General features: G+C 39.4%; 1 protein-coding gene across 1 annotated transcript in view; it reads left to right on the top strand.

Annotated features, from left to right (window-relative positions):
- LOC124594366 overlaps positions 1-18,561 on the top strand; it is a 184,487-nt gene that overhangs the window by 99,499 nt on the left and 66,427 nt on the right. The window contains exons 7-8 of the mRNA XM_047132734.1: positions 14,693-14,826; positions 16,841-16,948. Coding sequence (XP_046988690.1) covers positions 14,693-14,826; positions 16,841-16,948 — 242 coding nt within the window. The remainder of the gene's footprint in view (positions 1-14,692; positions 14,827-16,840; positions 16,949-18,561) is intronic.

The raw sequence follows: 18,561 nt of genomic DNA on the forward strand, positions 1-18,561 counted from the left end.
AAACAAAAAACAACGAAGCTCACAATTTGCAGCATTGTCCCCAGAACTGACGTTGACCTTTTGTTCAGTCCTTCCACTCAATTCCAACTAGAGACCTCCTGGACTTGCGCCATAGGGTTGAGAACTGTAGGGTCTCCCTATAAATGACTCTGGTGTGCACTAGACGTCAGAGGCTGCTACTCAGGTAGCTAACCATGTGTGGGGCGCACCCAGGGTTTTTTTTTCTCTTTTTAGATTAGGTGGCTTTCCATCCAATCCAGATGACGATAGCTGTAGGAAACAAAAGTATCAGTGTACGATCGAAATAAATGCCTCCCAAAGGTAAGACTGTTAAAATTCTAATGGTAAACTGCCAAAGCATTCACAACAAAGTGCGAGAGTTTGAAGCTCTCATAAAAGCTCACATAATAATAGTTACAGAAAGCTGGTTGAAACCTGAAAATGATAGCAGTGAGGTTTTTGGGACAATATAAGTGCGTGTCAAAAGCACAGGAAAATGAGCAATGGAGGTGGTGTATTTGCCGCATTAGACAAACTCAAACCCACTGAAATAGAAACTGAAGCTGGATGTGGGACTGTTGGTACAAGACTCAGTATCAGGGGTGGGCATAATATAAATGGATCCTTCCATTGCCCACCAGACTCGTCTCCTGATGTAACCGAAAACTATAGGGGACACTTTCAGTTCACTTGTACGTAAGTACCCCAATCATACTTTAATCATTGATGGAGTCTTCAATCATCCAACAATTAATTGGAAAAATTACAGTTGTGTTAGTGTTGGGCATAATAAGACAGCCTGTGAAACTTCACTAAATGCCTTATCTGAAAACTACCTAGAACAGATAGTCAGGAACCCCACTCAAGATGGAAGTATAGTGGATCTAATGGCAACAAATAGACCTGACCTCTTTGAGGATGTCCACATCCAAACTGGTATCAGTGACCATGATGCGGTTGTGGCAACAATGATTACAAGTACAAAGGACAACTAAAACAAGCGGAAATATATATATATGTATGTTTAGTAAATTACATAAAAATCAGTAATGTCATATCTCAGTGAGGAGCTTAAAACTTTCAGCACAGGTCAAGAGCATGTAGGGGAAATCTGGCTCAAGTTTAAAAGAATAGTTGACTATGCACTGCATAAATATGTATCCAGTAGAACAGTTCATAATGGTAGAGAACCTCCATGGTATACAGCCACTGTAAAGAAAGACTACTGCATAATAGATGTAAAACAAATCGTAGGGATATAGATAGATGCTGAATGAAATGTGTTTATCAAGAGATCAATACATGATGCCTTCAGTGACTACTGTAGCAGAATATTGTCAAATGACATTTCACAAAATCCAAAGAAATTGTGGTCATAGGTAAAGGTTTTAGTGGCACCAAATTTAGTGTACAGTCCGTAGCGAATGAGACAGGAACTGTAATTGAGGGTAGCAAAGCAAAAGGTGAAATGCTTAACTCCGTTTTTAAATGTTCCATTACAAAGGAAAACCCAGGAGAATGGCTCCAATTTAATCCTCGTACCACTGAAAAGATGAATGAAATAAGTATTAGCGGCAGCGGTACTCAGAAACAACTGAAATCTTTAAAACTGAACAAAGCTCCAGGCCCCAATGGAATCTCTATCAGATTCTATACTGAATTTTCAGCTGAGTTAGCCCCCTCAAACAAAAAAACTTTGCCCAGTTCTTGGAAAAAGATCTGGTCACACCTGCCTACAAGAAGAGTAGTAGAAGTAATCCACAAAACTACCATCCAACTTCCTTGACATAGATTTGTTGTAGAATCTTTAGACATATTATGAGTTAAAACATAAGGAAGTATTTTGAACAGAATGACGTTCTCGGTGCCAACCAGCATGGATTTCAAAAACACCGATCATGTGAAACCCAACTCGCACTTCTCTCACAGAGCTTTGGATCAAGGCAACCAGGTAGATGCTGTGTTTGTTTCTTTCCGAAAAGCAATTGACTCGGTACCGCACCTACGCTTATTGTCAAAAGTACGATCGTATGGGGGTTCCAAGTGAAATTTGTGACTGTGCTGAGAACTTTTTGGCAGGGAGGACACAGCATGTTACCCTGGATGGAGAGTCATCATCAGATGTAGACAGATGTAGAAGTGACTTCGGGCGTGCCCCAGGAAATGTATTGGGACCCTTGCCGTTCATGTTGTATATTAACGACCGTGTAGACAATTTTAATAGTAAAATCAGGCTTTTTGCAGATGAAGCGGTTATCTATAATTAAGTACTATCTGAAGTTGCATAAATATTGTTAGACTTTGACAAATTGCTCTAAATGTTCAGAAGTGTAAAGCTGCGCACTTCACAAAACGAGAAAAGCATAGTATCCCATGACTATAGTATCAGTGAGTTACTGTTGGACTCGGCCAACTCCTACAAATACCTGGGTGTAATACTAGGTCGTCCACAAATTAAGTTCCGTTTCTATTTCTATCCGCGGCAGCGCTACGATTGCAGTTCGGAGCATGCGCGGCAGTTACTCTGACTCAAGGAGAAGACATGTACGCCATCACTTTCAGATCGCTGCGGCCGACACGTGCTTTGTAGTGCTTTTTAATGTCTGCCGTAATTGAAAATGCCGCCGCGTGTGAAATCAGATCTGTGATTCGTTTTCTAAATGCAATGAAAGTTAAACCAAAGGAAATTAATCGACAAATCTGCGAGGTTTACGGACAAAATACTATGAGTGATTATGTGGTTAGAAGATGGGTCAGACTATTCAGTGAAGGACGTGATAAAGTGCATGATAAATGAAGTGAGCGGCCGTCTGTAGTTACTGATGAACTGGTTCACACAATCGAAGAGAAGATTAAGCACAACCGTAGGTTTACACTTAGTGCCCTTGCTATGGAAGTTCCGCAAATCTCACAATCACTAATTCATGTTATGGGTACTAAAAAACTGACATTTCGAAAACTATGCTCACTTAGAGTACCCAAAATTCTTACTGAGCAACACAAACACAACGGATGGGCAGTGCACTTCAGTTTTTGACACGCTACAATGAAGAAGGCGATGGTTTTCTTTCTCGGATAGCCACGGGGGATGAAACTTCAATATCGTATGACACCCCTGAAACCAAACGGCAATTAATGGAATGGAGGCACACTTCATCCTCAAAAAAGGTTAAGCCTAAGCAAATCTTGACACCTCGAAAAGTCATGTGCACCGTTTTTTGAGACAGAAAAGGCATTTTGGTGATAGATTTCTTACCACGAGGCCAAACAATCAATGCGTATGGTTATTTCAAGACCATTAAGAAATTGCGCGGTGCAATACAGAACAAGCGCCGAGGATTACTGTCAAAAGATGTTTTTTTCCACGATAATGCCCGACCTCACACGGCGAATGTGACCAAACAACTCTTACGGGAATTTCACTGGGACGCGTTTGATCAGTCTACGTACAGCACGAACCTCTGTCCTAGTGACTTTCATCTCTTCTTACACCAAAAATCTGTCCTTGTTGGTCAACACTTTAACGATGATGACGAGCTGATAGAACATGCTACCACATGGTTGAATACACAGGCGGCAACCTTCTATGAAGAAGGCATACAAAAACTTGTGCCACGCTATGACAAGTGCCTACATAATTTAGAAAGCTATGTAGAAAAGTAGTTTAACAGTTGCAGATTTATGTACAGTAAATGTGTTTTCTGTATCTGTAAAAGTTTGTTTCATATAACCAAACGGAACTTACTTTGTGGACGTACCTCGTAATATGCAGGGGTATGAATTGCAATGATCATATTGGTTCAGTTGTTGGTAAAGCAGGTAGTAGGCTTCGGTTTATGGATGGAACACTAAGGAAGTGTAATCAGTCTACAAAAGAGACTGTTTACAAATGACTCGTGCTACATGTCCTGGAATATTGCTCAAGTCTATGGGACCTGTACCACATAGGAGTAAAAGGGGATATTGAACGTGTACAAAGGACAGCATGACTGACCACAAGTTTGTTTAATCCGTGGGAGTGTGTCACAGACACAGAGATACTGAAGTAACTGAACTGGAAGACTCTTGAAAACAGACGTAACTATCCCGAGAAAATCTATTACCATACGGACATTCAAGAACCGTTTTTATATGATTACTCTGGTGATATACAATAACTCCCTACGTATCACTCACGTAGGGATTGTGATAAGATTAGAATAATTACTGCACACACAGACGCATTCAATCAATCATTCCTCTCGCGCTCTATACGTGAATAGAACAGAAAGAAACCCTAATAAATACACAAAGGGACGTACCCTCTGCCATACGCCCCACGGTGGTTTGCAGAGTTTAGATGTAGACCCATTTAGTTGTATTTTTCACATAATGAAACTAATTATGTACCGTTATGCTCTTAGTTCTTATCATTGCTTACCTAATGACTATTACGACTAATAATAATCTACTTCAAATGACACATTATTCCAGGTGAAAGTCTTAGCAACAGAACACTTATCAGGACACATGTGTACTTTTTACATCACAACTAAGATATTAATTGTATCAATGGTTGATTCAAACTATACTAATCATAGAATCTTCATTCACTGTATGTAATTGAAAGATGTAAGTAGTTGACAATATTATAATATTATATATCTGTTAAGTCAGTTTCAATGCGCTGCCAGTGCTCTCATATTCTGATGATAAGAAAACAATATATACACCATTCGCTTGGTTATTGGTGGCATCCTTTTTCGAGCATGTCTTTAGTTTGCACACGCTTTGTGCACATCCCTACAGATGACACTTTTCATCTAGGTGTCGCGACAGTACCTAATGCTTACTGCGTATGTACTTGCTCTTCCAAACAACAGTCCATACGAGTAAACCAGTAGCGTCTTTACCTGTGGTTACTCGTACTTCAGGTACTTGGTCTATGCACGGCTCCATTTAAAAAGAATAACTCGGTGTAGTCACAGGGTCGAGCCACGCAAATCATAAACCGTAGCTGTGACCCTGCAGTCGTCAAATAGCCTATTGGCTATTTGACATTGGCTAGAATTGCGAGTTAATATATACAAAATAAAAGTTAAATGAATAACAAAAAGAGTTCTATTCTAATGCCAGTAATTGATGAAGACGACAAAAAATGTTTAATAATTTTTATTCAAGAAAAGACATTTCAAATAAACAGAAAGTGGTTCTACGAGATTGAATTGAAATAGACAAAAAAAAACCACAAGTGCTATATATCATTTAGTAATCGCGAAAGCGTTACGGAGATGATAGATAAACTCCAGTGGAAGACTCTGCAGGAGAGACGCTCAGTAGCTCGGTACGGGCTTTTGTCAAAGTTTCGAGAACATACCTTCACCGAAGAGTCAAGCAGTATATTGCTCCCTCCTACGTATATCTCGCGAAGAGACCATGAGGATAAAATCAGAGAGATTAGAGCCTACACAGAGGCATACCGACAAACCTTCTTTCCACGAACAATACGAGACTGGAATAGAAGGGAGAACCGATAGAGGTACTCAAGGTACCCTCCTCCACACACCGTCAGGTGGCTTGCGGAGTATGGACGTGGATGTAGATTTCGTTATCACATTACACGATATATTCACTAGCTCAAAAGGGCTCAACATGACGATTAACAATTGACACGCGCAATGCAAAGAATAGTAACTCCTATTTTATTCATTCCCAGTTCCGTAAATCAAGCGGAAATAGTTAGTCCTACTCTGGAGCACAATCATACCTCCCGAAATATCAAGTCCAATCAGAAGTTAAAGTATGGTAGCCGATATTCACTGCCCAGAACGTCACATCTTCGCAGTCAGATTCTACTCGTTATTATAGGCATGCCTTCCTCTTTCCAACTTCACATAAACTGTCCAGAATCGTTCCCTTGAGCTCCTCACTCGTCACGTCCCACCCATCACTTGACTCCCATAGGGGTTCCGTTACTATCTGCTTTTCCATTTACTGAATGCCATCCTCACAAAAAATAAGTTGTTCTTAAGCTATGCAGACATGATTTGTGATCGCTTCCCGGACTAAACTAATATATTAACAACGACATTTAAATAAAGAAATGTTATCAACATTGTCACTCAGATAATTTACATTAATTATAAATGAGGTTTGTCCATAAGTAAATATGCCAGATTCTTCCGCAAGTGGGCTCAGGTTAAACGACAATAAATTGTCGCTGAATATTATTTAAACATTATTTGTTACACGTGCAGATAAAGTTGTGACGGCCCGGTGGCTGATGGGAGCGACCGTAAAGGCATTTCTCATTTACAGTAGCTCCCGTCAGCCACCGCGCCGAGTGTCAACTTTGCGCGAGTAATAAGACTTCTTGAAAGAAGCAGCTTTTGGTTCTGTTTTGAAGTGTGGCGTCCGCTAACAAATGAGATTGACGACGTTTCTATGAGCACACTTCTTTCATAGCACTTGGAATCAACATTTAAATAAACTTACTGGCAAAATCTTAAACTTTACATTAAGAAACACAAGATGACAAAATATGAGGTATCATACTGTATGCTGTATTCATTTCCTGTGTAAACGTGGAGAATACGATGTTCTGACACACATTTGCACAATGAAAAAGATATAAAAGACGTTGTAAATCAACAACAAAAATATGCAGATATGTAGCTTTCAGGGATAATGGCTATAGTGCAACGCTATCATATTTGATACCCTTTGTTGAAATCACATGATGCGATTAAAAGTTTTTAATTCAGAGGTACATTATATAATTGTTTATTCACTGTGAAATATTAGCTTCTGTAGTTCTGAAGATATTGAAACGTTGTTGTGCCATTGGATGCAACGTATTTTCTGGTACTGCCGATGTACTCAGATTTGCATTAATATTTGATTGTAAATTACACACATCAAAAGTTTTGCATCACCTCGGTTCCCAGAACTCCTGAAGACAGACGTTGACTGGATATTGTATCGCATACCCAGTCCCTTTGACTGTTTAGAGATGTCGCTAAACCTGCCCAAAGATGTAAACAGCCATGCATGGTCAGCACCTATTAGACAGAGGGGGTCCGGCAGCCGATTAGTTCCAGTCATTCCACCAGGAAGGACGTACACAGTTCATGTTGTCTGTAATTCGATCATGCCTAGATGGTCAATACTGTGCTTCAATCGCATCCGCATTGTTACTTTGTGCCAGTAAGGGCTCTGAACAAGGGAAGTGTCCAGGCATCTCGGAGTGAACCAAAGTGATGTTGTTGAGACAAGGAGGAGATACCGAGAAACAGGAACTGTCGATGACATGCGTCGCTCAGGCCACCCAAGGGCAACTTCTGCAGTGGATGACCGTTGCCTGCGGATTATGGCTTGGAGGAGCCCTGACAGCAACGCCACCATTTTGAATAATGCTTCTCGTGCAGCCACAGGACGTCGTGTTAAGACTCAAACAATGCGCAATAGGCTGCATGATGCGCAACTTTACTCCCGACATTCATGGTGAGATCAATCTTTGCAACCACGACATCATGCAGCGCGGTACGATGGGCCCAACAACGTGCCAAATGGGCTGCTCCGGATTGGCATCACATTCCCTTCACCGATGAGTGTCGCATGTCCCTTCAACCAGACAATCGTCGGAGATGTGTTTGCAGGCAACCCAGTCAGGTTGAACACCTTAGACACACTGTCCAGCGAGTGCAGCAAGGAGGTGGTTCCCTGATGTTTTGGGGTGGCATTATGTGGGGCCAATGTACGCCACAGGTGGTCATGGAAGGCACCGTAACGGCTGTACAATACGTGAATGCCATCCTTCTGCCAATAGTGTAACCATATCGGCAGCATATTGGCGAGGCATTCGTCTTCATGGATGAAAATTTGCGCCCATATCGTGCACATCTTGTGAGGGCGGTTCGATGAACACTCTGCCAGGCACTTGAGTGTGATTTGCAGAGTATCCATGTAGATGTAGATATAGATGTAGAATGACTTCCTTCAGGATAACGTCGCCGCTCGACTAGAGTGGCCAACATGTTCTCCATGCATGAACCCTATCAAACATGCTGGGGATAGATCGAAAAGGGCTGTTTATGGACGACATGACCCACCAACCACTCTGAGGGATTCGCCATTGAGGAGTGGGACAATCTGGACCAACGGTGCCTTGATGAACTTGTGGATAGTATGCCACAACGAATACAAGCATGTATCAGTGGAAGAGGATGAGCAACTGGGTATTAGAAGTATTGGTGTGTACAGCAATCTGGACCACCACCTCTGAAGGTCTTGCTGTACGGTGGTACAACAAGCAATGTGTGGTTTTCATGTACAATAAAAGGGTGGAAATAATGTTTATGTTGATCTCTATTCCAATTTTCTGTACGGGTTCTGGAACTCTCGAAACCGAGGTGATGCAAGACTTTTTTTGATGTGGGTATTATACATATTCAAAGAGCTATGAGAAATTATCTTTCAGTTTTTCTCAAAGCCCACTATAGCTCAGAGCACAGCCAGCCCCCTTAAGCCATCATTGCATTGTCCATATACCTCTTATGGGATCTTCCCCGCATTTGGTCCTCTGCTAATACACGTGGCTCCCTGGAGCGGCCGCAGCAGCCCACCTGGCTACGAAGTGATCTCGGCCCTGGGGCTGCACAGCTTCGCAAACAAATTGTTTATGTTGTATCAGTTCTAGGCAGCAGATTAACTTGTCTAAATACGCTTAGCATTACAGTGTATTATCATCAGTATAATAACTAATTTTTTTGTTGTACTTAATGTACCTATTTATTTTCATTGTATAATATCATGTTGCATATCTTGCAGGATCAACGTGTGATAACAGGCCAGTATTTGTGTAATTTGAGCACATCAGTCTTTATCTAGTTACCATTGTTACCAGTGGCATTCCATCAGAGACCATCGCTGCTTGATGGCCAGTAGTGTAGCATCAGTGGGGGTGTTCCTGCTGCACCCATCACTTCTGCTGTGTGTAATACTAATATGGTGCATGTAGCATTCCAAATCAAAGTTGTAATAACAAGCCAACTTTACTTCTGTGTCTTCGACCTGTAATCAGAACGTAACATTATGCTGTTACCATGGTCACCGGTGTTGTCATTTTTTAGCCATCCTTGCCCTAAATGTGTTTTAAAAGAGCCCATGGAGGGTACCTTGTCTACTTCTAATGTCAATAGTTTTTTGCTTTATTATTTTTATTTATTTATTTATTTATTTATTTAACCTGGCAAGATTAGGGCCATCAGGCCCTCTCTTACATCTAACCAGTTATCTATTACCTCTGCTGTACATAATTTTTATGGTGCATTATGTTCAGAATAGTATGTGTACACATACACTAATCCTAAGGCAAATGTAAACAATGTACTATTATTTTCTCCACAAATGAGGTATCATATTTTGCTGCACTGCTTAGTTTCCATTTGTGAAATATCTTCACATCCTGATGAGCATATAGGCCTTTAATTCAACCAAAATCTGGATAGAGCAACAAATAACTTTCAGCATTCAGTATTGTGGCAATTACAAATGGCTCAGTGCAAAGTAATTGCCTTAGCAATTCCTTTTACTTAACAAACGGCTTTCAGATAATTGCATACTAAAATGTAGTTACCTATTCGTATGGAGTTTGTCAGACACTGTACAGCTAAAGTACTGCTGACATTGCACTTCCATTGTCTGACAAAATGGATTCCAATTTACTGAATCAGGGTATAAAATCATTGAATACATTTTTCATAATCCATGCAAGTCCCGTACATCCTTACAAAGTTGGAAAATATATCCTAAAGAAGTATTACATATTTTACACCTGTTCTAATTTGAGGGAAAGGGCCATAACCATTGACACTAGCTGTAGTGGCTTGGTTGGTAGAAACAGGTGTAACTCACCTTTCATGCAGACATACTATGGCTTCATCTTCTGACACAAGACAGATGTACAACGCTTTGTACTTTCACAATGCATCTTTGGGCAGTAACAATGCTCCCAATTTTTTCCCACATTTTACCGCACTGAAGTGACCATAAGCCTGCTGCGTATATCAGATCAGACGGTCTCCAGCTTCAGTCAGGATGCGAACACACCATGTATTTGATTTTAGGTGTTGTCAGAAGAATAATACGGTATTAAATATTTGATAGTGTGCAGTCAGAGATATGGTTGGGCTGTGAAGCAATTGTTCCTTTATTACCTATTAACATTTATCGGCACCTTGCATATCGGCCATGTAGTTGAACAAGTACAGGAAATACCTCTGGCAAATTGAGTTTGCCTCGAACATGAATAATTTCATTGCTTTAACACTGATGTTGAATGTGCTAAATGTTCATGCAATGGTCTAATTAAACAGAGATGTAAAGGCTTGGTGGCACAGTATACTAATAAATGTAATAGAGGAATGGCAAGCACTTCTCAGTGCTGCAATATGGTCACTAGCAGCTGGTCAGTAAGTGACTGACAACACTACGGTACATATCACAAATTTGCCTTCAGTGTTATGAATCTGAAACAAATCTGCCCCAAGGCCAAATTCTGACACATCTGTAGCCAGACAAAAACCCTCATTCATGTCAGGATGACAAAGAATGTTTGCACTGCATAAAGCTTCCTCTTTCTGTCAGTTCTGACTATCATTCAACCAGTATCAGTGTGCATATTTCTTAAGCAAATTTGACTGAGCTGCACTGCTGAGTAGTTGATTCAGCAAAAAACTGCTAATAAATGGACACGAACTTGAGAACTGACTTGGTTTCTAAGTCTTGGGAATAGGAAAGTTCCTAACAGCACTCAATTTACATTGGTCAGGTTGTGTACCCTCCAGTAAAATAATATGTCCCAAATAGTTGATACTGTGTGCAGCAAATTTTGATTTCAGAAGGTTGGCAGGAATTCAAGAGTCCTCAAATTGTGGCAGAACCTTAAACAATGATACAAGACGTTCTCGCCATGTGTTGCAATAAGCAAATCATCTACAAAAACCATGAGACAAGAAGTCAGGGCCACAGACAGTGTACATGGTGGCTATAAAAACTTCAGAACTAACATTTAAACAAAACATTGGCACCTTCTACTGGTAACTGTGATCAGCAAATATGACAGCAGTGTATTTGAGAAAAGCCGGCCGCGATGGTCTAGCGGTTCTAGGCGCTCAGTCCGGAACCGCGTGACCGCAACGGTCGCAGGTTCGAATCCTGCCTCGGGCATGGATGTGTGTGATGTCCCTAGGTTAGTTAGGTTTAAGTAGTTCTAAGTTCTAGGGGACTGATGACCACAGATGTTCAGTCCCATAGCGCTCAGAGCCATTTGTATTTGAGAAACTCCTTCCCAGAGGAACCCACTAGCATGATCATCACAAGTCAGTGCTGGTTAAGAATTTGACACCATAGAAACACTGAATCTTTTCAAAGTTTTCTGGCTGAGTCTGTATAGGAACCAGAGTTTTATTTACATCTCGTGCGTCTTGAACAAGTCTGACACTTCAATCAAATTTAGAAACTGTTAATAATGGACTAGAATATGGCTACCTGAGGGTTGAAAAATTTATCAACATAGCATATTTCTGCTCTCCTTAGTAATAGCCAAATGCTTTGCCCAGAGGTTGCTATAGGAAGCATGACAATACTTTGTGAGGATATACATCCATTGTACATTCGTATCAGTGTACCACTTATTATATCTCTTAAAAAAATTATGTAACTATTTATTTTTAGAGGAAACACTCTCCTAGTAAATTTGTTTGTCCTTTGATTTATCGTGATGTCTTACTGATTTTTAGTGAAGTTAGTTTTTACGTTTAGCTTTAAAAAAAATACAAAAGAGATATAATAAGCAAAATAATGAATTTCGTAGGTTGCCAATTACGTATTATATCTGATTTTATCGAGTGCCAGGCTACCTACAAATTACTGTAAATGCAATAGCATTTTATCGAGCGCCAGGCTACCTACAAATTACTGTAAATGCAATAGCATAGTATTACTCGGCTCCAGTTCACTATCACAGAAAATAGACAAGTTTTAATAAAATTATTTCACTGGATTCCTTTAATTAATTTCACTGAATATTTTTACATAATTTCTTCCGCTCCGGCTATCAGACATTGTGCTGTAAAAAAAATATTTTTAAATGTACCGCGTAATGGCGGCTATATGTTAACAGTCAGAGATCACTGTTACTCGCTCCGCAGCAGCTGGAAACATACTAATTTTCATTAAATATTCTTTTCATAAGATAAATGTGGCATAGGTTCTTGAAATAACACACGGAGATCACTTTATACTAATATATTCTTACTAGGACACAGTTTACACCATTAAATATTTGCAATTACGTTACGACAGAAACAAATGCTAGTGCAGCACAATAGCTTGCGTACCTTATTCCAGCTAACACCAGAACGAACAGAACAAAACAGACTAGACAGAAGAATGGCATTGCATTGTATTTTATACTCTTACAAACATAATATTTCTTTCAATTACTTACACATTATAATCTCGTGCAATAAAAATGTCTTTTTTCCATCTATCGATCCATATTGTATATTTTTACAGTTAGTGTTGTTACCTTTTGCAGATAAATCGATGTTTGCAATTCATTTTGAGTCACATACTGTCATTTTTATTTATGCTTCACCTCGATAATGGTGAATATTGCAAAAGGGACACTACACACTCAAGATTGCTCTTAAAATACTGCTTCAAATTCTTGCAAAACATCAACTCACTTCTCAGTGTAATAGAGATAACCAGATTCATTAGCTTGGTGTACAGTGAATGGGCATGTAGCAAGTGATTGTGTGTTCAGCAGTTTATCATCAGTGATGTCACCAATGTATTGTATTTTTAATGTTTGCCAAAACTGCTCATGGTCCACATCACTCTGAATCAAATTGTTGGTGACAATGTCACAATCTACACTGATGTGGATGGCAGCTAATCCACAGGTGGACCCTAGTGTTTATGTGGTCTAATACAGTGGTTCCTACCAAATGTTTGTTCATCAAACTGTTGACTGCCAGGAACAAATGCTCCAATTTACTTTCCTGTATTTAAATGTAATACAGAGCCTGCCATCTCACGATCCCTATGTGAGCGATATGCAAGGGGTTGTAGCATATTCCTAAAGTCATCATTTACAGCTAGTTCTTGAAACTTCATCAACAGGGTTTCTCGGGATAGTTAATGTCTATCTGTCTTCCAGTTCAGCTTCTTCAGTATCTCTGACATTTTCCCACAGATCAAACAGACCTGTGACCATTCGTGCCACCCTTCTCTGTATAGGCTTAATGTGTGTGGTGGAAGCCTTCAGTGATGTGTAGTGAACCCACTCACTCAGACACCATCCGCAGAAATGTACAGAGCACTAGCTCGTGCAGACTGGTCAGTGTAATAAATACTTTGTATCCTTCCATTGTGCACCGTAGCATAAATGTGTGTCATGTAATAAAGGAGTTGGTGTACCTCTTCCTATATTCCTATCCTAATGATAGCAACAACATTTTGTGTGTGTGTGACATGGCAGTAGAAAAGTTCCTAACTGCCACCATTATTTTACACCTCCACAGTAATGTCGCCATGTCGTATTACTACTACTAGGCAATGTCATAACATTTACGTAGACCATTGTTTTAATGTACCTAAAGACTGGATTTGTACACATCTATTGATGTTCAGTATTAATTTTCAAAACTATAGTAGGCTGTCAATTGTTAAAACGTGTGAATCGTTTAAATAATGCACAATTGTGAATTTATGATCTCGAACTCGGCTTTTTAATTTTTTTAAATCCGCAGAATTGTAAGAAATAGATCCAGAACTGTAGACAGGATGGAGGAAGACAGTTGTATGATGGAGTGATTGCAGAAATGTCATTGGGAACAATACTTGGCTGCAAGTTACAAAAGGAAACAAAATTATTTAAAAGACTGAGACATATGTCTGATGTGCAGATAGGCAGAACACGAGTGAGGGAATCTTCACTGCCTATCATGACCTTCCACTATGGTGAAAAGAAACCAAGTGATGAGTCTCTCTGGTGATTGTACTGGTGGGAAAAATAATTATTTTTGCTTAATTAACAATTAAAATATAATTGGATATTACCTAAAGAAGATAAATGACAGGTAATTAATAATGGTAAGAAGTTATGACATTAGTTACACTAACTGGACAACAAATTGTGACGTATCATTAATAAAGTGATACGGGCAAATGGCTGACTTTGGGAGAATAGTAGAATCCGTGTCCTAGGATGACTTTGACCCATGACATTGTAGTCAGACAACTGCCTCAGTACTTTAACTTGTGACCTTGAAGATAAGGGGGCAAATGTCTCAGGACATCAGCCCCTGATGCTGCTCCTGCCCTTGGCATTTCTCCTAGCTGATAAGGAGAGTGATAAACCCTTCATTCTCATATTCTCTTCGCTACCCAACTCTTTACTTGGACAGTAAACTGAAGATGATTAGTATTGCTCTTTTTTTATTGCTTTTAAATCTATATTCCAGGGAGTAGTTAGAGATTTGGCTCACTAGAGTGTTTTGGTTGTTTTCAGCCAAATACCAAAATTGCCACACCAGATGGTAGTGGAGAAGAGGGATTTACAGTTGAGAAGAAATGGGATTAGTAGATCCCACATGGTGACACATCCATTTGTACTAAGTTACGTGTATTGTTGTATTTCCAGGGAATGCCATTCCCAAGATTATAGCTGCAGACTACCCTACTGGCATGGAAGGAGACTACGCTGGTGCTGTGGAGGCCACAGCATCAACTGCATACACGGTCACTAGTCCTGGTCTGGATGCTACCACTCCTAAGGTATCAACTCTCAACCAACTATTTTGTCTGTTAGGGAACTACAATGTACAAACACAATTCTGTAATAGTAAACTGCTGTAATGTAACCAGATGAGACTTCAGAATGTATTTTCTTTAGTACTTACTGGTGTATCTTCAAGTTAGCTCCACATGTTAAAGTATGAAAACTGCAGTAGCAGTTAAGTAATTCAACAGCTGATACGTCATAGTTTCAAATGTGACACAACTACTTTCATGGGCACTCAGTAGCAGCAATTTTGGCATAACGTCCACATAGCTTGCTGGGGAAAAGCAGCTGCATGCCAGTGTGTGCATGCCTCTTCAGATCTTCGTTTGCGTATTAGACAGCTTTTCAGTTGTGCTTGACATTGTACCTGCACATGTGGTCATCTAATTTAGATTTCTGGTGATTCCTCTGAATTCCTGAAGGTGAATAAAGAGTATGGTTCTTTGAATTGGAATGCAGCCTATTTCTTTCCCCATCCTTTTTTGAACTAGGGCTTAGTTTCCAATCTTGTTTTTAAATGGATGTTGGTTCACTTTCTTTTAGACATATAATTGTGATGTGAGACCAATTTCCAAGGTCATGTGGGAAATATGGTTTCTCCCAACGTAATCCTCGTAAAATTGATGATTGCACTAGGGTGTAAAACAGGAGACTTTGTATTTAATTTGGCACATAACGTACTGTTGGAGAGCTGGCAATTGTAACTAACTAATGCATAACCTACAAATTATGACTTCCTTTGAATAAAATGTGAAGCAGTAAACTTCACTTTGGTTTAGTAGCAATCTGACATTTTCCCTCCTATAGTGTTCTATGGTTAAGGACTGTAGTGTGTTCACAGTAAATCTTGTCACCATTTCTTATCTCGGTTGGTATCTACCCGCAGGAAATGTACTGATCAATTCTCAATAGGCAATACACCTCTAGGCCAACATGTTGTTATTAGCATTATTCGAAGTTGGCAGCATATTGGCAATGGGGAAGCATTTCACTATTTTGTCTTCTGCTGTCACAGTGATACCCAATAGTGAGAGTTTCTCTCAAATTATCAATATAACCAGGAATTGGAAGTTTGCATCCAAAGGTGAGGCTGCTGGCATATTGTAGAGGAATAACAATAACAAATATTCTTAAAAGCTTGAGCAACCCTAAAGACAAGTTTCTGGGAAAAAATATGAGACTAAAATGTTGGTTGGATTGCCAGATTTAAAGAGCTCATAGTAGGCATTTAGAACTTCAGTAAAGTACAAGAATACACAGAATCATTTGGCATTCCCATGCATGAAGGAACTGAGTGTTTTACTTCTTAACGAATAGGCGATTGTTGAGTATTTTGTATGTTATGTAAGCTGAGTGAAACATAGATTCCCAAGATCAACTGAGTCTTCTACTGTGACTCAAAGGGCGGTTGTTTGCTAGCTTGCCATCTCGTAAACAGAATGGGAGACTACTCACTTTTGAGCAAAAAGAAAGTAGTGCTAGTTGATGTGCTGCTCATTAAAGCATCATGGAAGAAGCATGCAAACATTGTCATCAGTGTTCAACGAAAGTGAAGGCTAGAGAATAGGATAAGTATGTAGTTGCTGCTGCAACCAATCGGCATTTGTTGCCATAAATTTGGTGGAAAATAGTTTTTTTTTTATAGTGGCAATTTGATTTAAATACCTAGTAAATTGACAAGGTATTAATGGCCTAATGTGTTATTACATTTATGAAGGTGACAAATTTCAATGTTTTTTTATGACTATAAAATCAACTCATTAACAGATTAAACAGGGAAATGCTAAGGAAATGTGTAGATCATTATGAGTATAGTTTACTTTTTTCTTTGTTAATGGAAGGCATAGTGATTAAAAGGGGGCTCCAATTCAAAATTGAAGCTATGAATCTTTTTGTTATTTCAGTACTTCCCTTTTCTATTAAAAACAAATTACTGTTATCAGTGTAACATTTTATTCCCACTTAGCTTCCTAATGTAAAGTGACCACCTGCTTCTGGTGTTTCCAGACTTGGGCACATGGACAGTACATGCTAACTGCCAAACCAGGCATCACAGTTCCAGAACCAAACACTGGCATTCACTTCCCTTCTCAACCTTCTGGGACAGCATTTCAGGTAACCGCCACTCAAAGGGAAGTTTCAGATGGTGGTGGTGGTGGTTGTGACAGTGATGACTGAATTGCATCCTTTTGTTGGGTGGGACATAGTCTCTAAATTTTTGAAGTAATTAGATGCTGATTTAAGGATGGTTGCCTCACAAAGATGGTTCACACAATTTGGCATAAAAATTTATTTCTTGTAAATATTAAGTCCTGATCCCTTCAAAGAGGAAATTGGTTCTCACCTCTGCATTAATGTGTTTTCAGGGAAAACAATGTTATCATTCTGCCAACATTCTTCCATAAAAGCCAGATTTATATGTTCAGAAAGTGCAAGTCACATTCCAGAATCTGCATCTTGCTGTGTGTCGATGTGTCGTAAAATGGTGAGACAGGGATTAGTCCCACCTCTGGTACAGATAGGTTAAATTGCTGTTACTGTACGTGTCTTTTAAATGACAGAAATCGACCACTTCATGTTTTACACATACTGCATAAAGGGTGCTGTGACTAGATTAACTGAAGTTGTATAGCAATAAAGCCTTGCTGGTAGTACAAGAAGTATGTCTTGATATCTTCATTTCCAGTAACACCAGGCTGCTTTTCTTATTGAATTCTGTTATCTAATCATAATACAAAGGTCCCACTTACTTAGTATCCTAACTGTGCCCATACATAAAAGAAAAACATTTGCAAATGCCTTTGCTGTTGCTGTTGTCTGCCTCTGGAACAAGCTGCCTGTAATCAGTGCACCACTCATTACGCACTTTATTTTAAGGGTAAACAGAAGCAATTCTTTCTTTCACTCTCATAATGTTTACCCAAATATTAAACCATTGGGTGAACTTCCCCCATGTCAAATAGCAAAGCCAATGCTCCCATCTTCTCCCAGTTATGCTTCTTTCTCTTTTTTTATCTCCGAGTCATGCCACTTTCTGTTCCCTTATATCCATTTCCTCTTTGTTATTAAGTTTGCCTTTCTCTCCCTTGTCCATTGCCCTCTCTCATACCCATTGCTACTTTCACTTGTAATTAAAACCTACCTTCCCATTACTTCTATTTATTGTCATACTTATCGAGTACAAATTTAAACTGCATGCTTTTTATTTGTAATACTGTTACTTTTAGATTTCTAACATACTATAACATGCTTATCATAATATATGTAATGTAAAATATCTAGAATGCCTGGATATATGTAAAAGTGTGCCCTATGGCACTAAACTTGCTAAGGTAAATAAACAGATATATAAAAATATTGTAATTTACAATTAAAGCTCAGGAACAAATTAGGTCATTTACAGATCATGGAGCTTTACTGGAAGACTGTGATCATTAGAAATTAACATCATAAATACTTCCATGCTCCCATTCCCAAAAAGGACAATTTTAGCAATATGTCAAATAAACTAATTTTTTCTCTAACATTACTTCTATGATCACTGAAAAACTACTTGTGCTAAATACTTAGCTGTTTCACACACAGCTCTAGGTGCATTATCGCTGTTCTGTACAAAAATTTACCATGCTGCTAGACAGCTCACAGACAAATTGCTCTATGATCTGCCTGGGTGCCCATCAGTGAGTGGTCTGGGAGAGGAGGGAAGAGTGAGGGGAGGGGGGGGGGAG

Source organism: Schistocerca americana, chromosome 2 (genome assembly GCF_021461395.2).
Source record: "Schistocerca americana isolate TAMUIC-IGC-003095 chromosome 2, iqSchAmer2.1, whole genome shotgun sequence".
NCBI lineage: Eukaryota > Metazoa > Arthropoda > Insecta > Orthoptera > Acrididae > Schistocerca > Schistocerca americana.